This window comes from Clinocottus analis, unplaced genomic scaffold, assembly GCF_023055335.1.
Source record: "Clinocottus analis isolate CAN_PGR_092001 unplaced genomic scaffold, fCliAna1.0.p SCAF_9, whole genome shotgun sequence".
Lineage (NCBI taxonomy): Eukaryota > Metazoa > Chordata > Actinopteri > Perciformes > Cottidae > Clinocottus > Clinocottus analis.
Genome location: NW_027176251.1, coordinates 10624697 through 10630956, shown reverse-complemented (window position 1 = coordinate 10630956; position 6260 = coordinate 10624697). Strand labels below are relative to the sequence as shown.

The following is a 6260-nucleotide window of genomic DNA, read 5'->3' as shown; positions in this document are numbered from 1 at the left end:
CAACCTGTCATTCTACCTCGTTCTGTTTTCATTTAGGCTATCGTCTCTAAAACCCCATATGGCTCCCTCCTGCCCCTCACTCACCCTGTAGTTATTATTCCCGCCTGTCCCCCTGTGGAATGTTTTCTCTGAGTACTGCAGCAACACCGAACTGGCTATAAATCACATTGCATTATCACCGCGCCGCGCATTGCCTCGCGCTCCCCGCATCCCCCCACCCGCCCATCGCGCGGCTCTGATTGGCCGGTGAGGCTCCTTGGCCGGCCCCTCCGAGCGGGACATCGGCGTAATCGTAAATCCCGCCTCCTTCCTTGGGCCCGGCGATTGGGAGAAAGGGGCTCTCCTTCAACTGCCAATCAAGCCGCTTCTCGTGCACCTCGCTTTCGCTGCTGCTCCCTGCGACGCGCTGAGTGCGGAGCGACGAGACGCGCTGCATACCAACAGAGACCCACTAGCAGGCTAATTAGGCTCAAGTGGCGACTTGCGACCGGCCAGGACGCGCAGAACCCATCTTGTTCTCTGACAAACAAACACACACAAAAACAGATTTTTTTTTTCTCTGTCACGCCATTGGACAGTTTACGCTCTACCTTCTCTTCCCATGCGGGTTCTCACATATTTTCCTTCAAGGCACTGAGAGACAAACTAAGTGTGCTGGATATTTGTTTGTTTTTTTTCTCTGCTATTTTCTTCTTCTTCTTCTGGCTGACAGAGTCTGCACAGGGGAAGACCACCAGCCCTCTCCGCCTCTCTCTCCGGCCACCAGAAGGAAAAGTCAAGTGGATCAAACTGATGTTTTCGTCCAGTCACATGTAGAAGACGCGTTGGACTATTGCTGTTGACATTCATCCACTGGCCCGGCTTCTTTTTTTTTTTTTTTTTTTTTAAAGAAAGGAAACAGATTCCCCGCAACGGCACCACAAAGGAGGAATACCGAGGCTGCAAAAACAAGCAGAAAATCAATCAGAACTCCATCATGGGCTGCCCCCTCTTGCGGAACGCGTTTGCTGGTTTGATCCTGGTTCTGCTGTCGAAAGGTAAGTTGTTACGAGCCACTTTGGCGACGTGCTGACGGCTCCGTGTGCTGCTGCGCCACGACGCGTGCATGTACGCCTTTCATTTTCTGAAAGCGGGTTGTGGAGGTGAATACTAATGATCTACCTGCCTGTGAATCACGCGTGTCTGTTGTGCCACTGCGATGCTGTATGCGTGTGTGTGCACGCGTCTTGGGGTGCGCGTGAGGGAGCGAGGGAGTGCGTGCGTGCGTGCGAGCGCAGCGCCAGGTTCATCTCCAAGCCAACCTCGTGGTTCAGTGTAAGCAACGAGTGATGCATGTTAAGATGTTTACTATGAAAAAAAAAGAGACTCGCATCCCCAGTCTGAACATTCCTTTACGTGACATGAATGGTATCCCACGCACACGACGCGCCAGCAGCGCACAGAAGGGTGGGGGCGGGAGTGGGGGCTGTGGGTGGTGTTAGTGGTGGTGGTGGGGTTTAAGTACGGGGAGAAGCAATGCAGAGACTCAGGAGGGAGACAGTGTTTTGCGCTCTCTCTCTCTCTCTCTCTCTCTCTCTCTCTCTCTCTCTCTCTCTCTCTCTCTCTCTCTCTCTCTCTCTTTCTCTCTCTCACCAAGGTCGAGAAAGACTAATGGAGAAACATGAGCAGTTGGACAAAACATGCAATAGTCAAGCTTAAATCCCCTGTATCACTGGAATAACATCTTTCCCACAGCTCAACAAAAGAGATGAACACACTTCATCTATCTGCTTGTTCACTGTGTCGAGATAACTTGCACAAGAAGAGTCAGATGGCCTTTGTGTTAATAATAACACAAACAGACAGTGTTGTGATGTTGTTGTTGTCCATGGGGAACGCTGACCGGGGAATATTTGTAATGTTCATCAACTTCTGAACGCGCTCTCTAGGCTATGGGATGTCCCACCATATATATTAGTTGTGCACGGCATTCGCCCCATGTACTCTAATTTCCCCTTGCTTATCGAGCATGAACTACACACACACACACACACACACACACACACACACACACACACACACACACACACACCTGGCTGGCTCAATTAGTCCTTCCTTCATCCTCTGGGAAATCAGTATATAAATAAATTACGTTGGCCCTTAATAACAATAATTGATGTGTCAGTGCAATAAGATGTGAGGTTAACAACGTGCAGATGCAGACGGCTGTAGCCTCCTGCTCCTGCGATCAATGTGGGCAGGAGGGCCCAGCTGGTCATGGTCGGCTCGCCACAGCAAACCCCTTCACCACACTGGGCGGAGAGCAGAAGGCCGGCCCCGCAGGACGTACACAATGGCTTCAGCACCGCACAACAAACTCAGCCGTACAGAGTCTCAATACTGGTCCCAGTCCTGTGAATTTGTAACCTGTGGTTGTTGTTTTTTTTTCTTCCCAATATTGAAAGTGTGACCAATCACATCAGCCGCAGTTGAGAAGTTATTGGACATTGATGGGAGATGTGCACATTGTAGCACATGTGAAGCAGATGCATTCCTGTGAGAGGGGATCCAGCCCGCTGCTTTGAGTTGCTGCAGGTCCACAACACGTCTGTCTTTTAAAAGTAGAAAGCGTGCGTCCTAGAAGGAAGAACATGGCTGTTGGAAGGGCACTGTCCACTGCTCGATAAATCATGCAGCAGGGAAATAATCCTTTTTTATCTGTGCCTCCGAGAGGCATGCCAGTGTGGTCCCTTAAATGCTTCACCACCATTGTTTTGCAGATTGTGTGTGAGTTATTGTTGCCTGGTTAGCGAGGAATAAGACACATTACCTTGAATGACTGTACAGTATTTTATTAGCCTGAAGATATTTCTCCTTGACTGATTATCACTCATTGAGCCACTTCACATTATGCACAACACAAATGTATTAGGAGAGAGCCCCATTATATCTTCCATGTACCCTCAGAAGCCACTCGTAAAATGTGTTTCAGACCTGTACAACGACATAGCAGCCAGGTTTTGTTTCTTTCTTTGCTGCAAAACACAATTAGGCTATTCAAAGGTTTGCTACTGGCTTGGCGTGTGAAGGTACAAAACCACTCCATGGGTGCAATGGCCAGCTCCTGGCATGCCGCTTCGCTTCCACATTTATTCCCCCTTTGAGAACGGTAACGCCAGAAAAAAAGGTGAATGTCCAAGCGTCAGCTCACACATGCAGTAAAATATCATCTTTGTATTTTTTGGCACACAAGCTGTCGGCAATAAATCAAAACCTGTTTCATCTATGAGATCAGACACTGAGGTTTTATGAAACATTAAGGCTGTGAGTGTATCCACACATACACACACCTCCACACAAAATTAAACAATGTAGCTTCCACTCAAAGGATTTCTGTTGTGACAGAAACCTGCAAGATCGGATAATGAGAATAATGCCGTCATTGATTTAGTGAAAAGTGAAGATGACAAGAGAAATTGTTTCAGCTTTCGGGCCTAGATAGGTCACAGCAAAGGACGTTTAAGGTGATATTGCAAAGATAATGCAATATTTAGATATTTAGGAAACATATTACTGCCTTACATATATATCAAGTTACGCAATTATTGGAGGGAATCCCCCCATCACACCGTACATGTGTATGTATGATGCACATGCTTGTAACTACTGTTGAAACAGTGTACAGATGGGTTGCCTCCCCCCCCTCTTACCCCTTCAATCCCCTCCCCCACATGCACTGCTGTGATGGAGGTTCTGGTAAGAGGAAGTGTTCTAGCCAACACGGGTAAAAACAGGTGGGGTCGCATTGCCGCACGCCGTCCTTCTTGTTTCAGCAACATATGAAGGCCAAGTGGGGTCAATGCGCATTGCACATGTTAGCACGTAGCCACACTCCATCGTCTCTGCTCACACACACACACCCACACACTCAACTGGATCCCCAGTCTTGGCTTGGAGATGAAGAGAATAGAGATGCCAGCATCAACAGATGCCTTGCGCTCATATTCTGGAGGGGACTCTGCTTTTTCTCCCTCCCTTTGAAATCTATGCTTTCTGTGTGCTGTTGTTCTCCATGTTTGGCTTCGAAATGCCCTGCCATTTTGGCGGGTTTTATTTATCTGCAAGTGTTGGAGTGAGAGGGCCTGGATTTGGTCTCAAGGGCCTGGGGCACAAGGGCTGGAGGTTTAACCAGCCTGGAGTGGGTCTGCGGTCTGAAGGTTTCTCCCTCAGGTTTCTATTTCTCTTGCTGCTGTGGCCTGTGGTGCTGAATCTACTCCTTCCACAGAGGGGATCCAAGAGAGTAACCTGAAGAAAATCTCGCTGCGTTTTGACCTCGAACTGGCAGAGACAGGTGCTGTGATGTACAAACAAATTGGTGTTGTATGAAAACTTCATTTTAATTAACGGTCAAAATTAAAACACGATGTCGACCTGCCAAAGGCAGCATGGTTGAATAAAGCAAAGGTGAACTGAAAAGAAGTTGTGAGACGTGTTTTACATTTTGGTTTATTTTTTTATACATTCTGCTTTTTTCCTCCAAAGTAAATAGATGCTGTCATGGTAACAATCTTGAGATTTCCTCTTTAAGCAGCAGAAACATTTGTAAAATGTAGTTCTTGAAAAGAGTCAAATAGCGAGATTGAGTAGAATCACTTAATTTATCTGACTGACATTACTACTTTACAATACATATTATAGAAGTAAAAGAGCATGACTTCATTCTTCTGAATGAAATCCAAAGAATCAGTCACTGGCTTTCAAGGCACTAAAGAACCACATCAACCTGTTATTAATATCCCTCACGGGAAATTTGGATCGCAGCATGGCCAAAAACAAATAACCATCATACAGGGTTCTTCTTAGAGCTGCAACTAACGATTATTTTATTATCGATTAATCGGTTTATTATTTTTTTCAATTAATCATATAAAACTATTTTCTCAAAAAGCATTCATTTGCAACCCATTATTACAAAAACACAACTGACAGTGCAAATTCACAGTGCAAATAATCTTAACAATAAATAATGAAATACAAATCAGAAAACTTACCGGGATTTTTTTGAATGTCAAAACTTGTTCTCTACACTCCCACACACTGACAGACACACACAGACTCACAGACACACACAACCACAAATGCTCATACACACACACACACGCACGCACGCACACACACACACACACACACACACGTGCAGTCAGGGGAGGCAGGTGAGGGCTGTGCCTCCCCTGACATCATGAGTAGAAAAAGAAAGGAAATAATAATAACATAAGTATTAATATGTGTCCTCTAGTCTATGATTTTGGTGTGGTTCCTAATGTATTTTGACCATTTTTATAGTCAAAATCGCGGAAAGTCTGTATTTCCTGTTCAAATACAACAGAGACGAGTAGAGCCTCCCTCCAGATTGCGCAATCACTCACAAACTGGATTGAGCTTGTGCAAATGGCCCGTGCTTGTACCCATTTCTGTGTATTGTTCCAATATGATGGTCGATGACACTTTTATTATACGTCTAAATTTCCATGGTGTCCAGTAATGTATTTCACTTACGTTTGTAATATTTACGTCTTATTGATCTGACATAAATCCACGGGGAAAATGCTTGCCGTAAGGCAGTCAGTACCTGTGCCTCAAAGGACGGTGGCGATAGTGAGCCCGCTGTCCGGTAAACTCTAAAAGTGTGTAGAAGAAAAAACAACTCTACGACCACAACATGAAATGCGACGCTAGAGCTTAGCTGACAGCTGTCATTTCTCGCCCTGAAAATGGAGGATTTGAGGATTACTTGCCAGTAAAGGTAAGATATACTGTAACATACCAACCCTGTCTCCTACGAATTACGTTCCCCCAGAAGTAAAACGCATTTTCAATTACGTTGACTAGAAACGTATTCTCTCCCTGATTACGTCTATAGGTTGATTATCCACATATTTTAGTTTTATTGTTTATTACAAACACATTTATAATCGTGTGCTTGTCCCACGATTATAAACGTTGACACAACATCCGGTTTTCAAAGTAGTGACTGATATGGATGCGTTTGTAACATTTCTGACCCTTAATTGAAAATAGGTATTAGTTCTGAGTGAACGTAGTTTGTAGGAGACAGGGTCGAATATACAGTGGTGTTTAAAATGGTTTTCAGCATCCTATTCTCTCCTATCCTACCCTATTGTCATCCTACTGTATGTTTGTAAATCTGACTTGTGAGTCAGTGCCTCCCCAACCCTCACTGCACGTCACTGACGCAAACACATTCACAGACGCACGACGGA

General features: G+C 45.4%; 1 protein-coding gene across 1 annotated transcript in view; it reads left to right on the top strand.

Annotated features, from left to right (window-relative positions):
- Positions 1 to 369: 369 nt before the first annotated feature.
- The window catches only part of iglon5 (IgLON family member 5), a 99649-nt gene continuing 93758 nt past the window's right edge, over positions 370 to 6260 (top strand). The window contains exon 1 of the mRNA XM_068569323.1: positions 370 to 1037. Coding sequence (XP_068425424.1) covers positions 977 to 1037 — 61 coding nt within the window. The 5' untranslated portion in view covers positions 370 to 976. The remainder of the gene's footprint in view (positions 1038 to 6260) is intronic.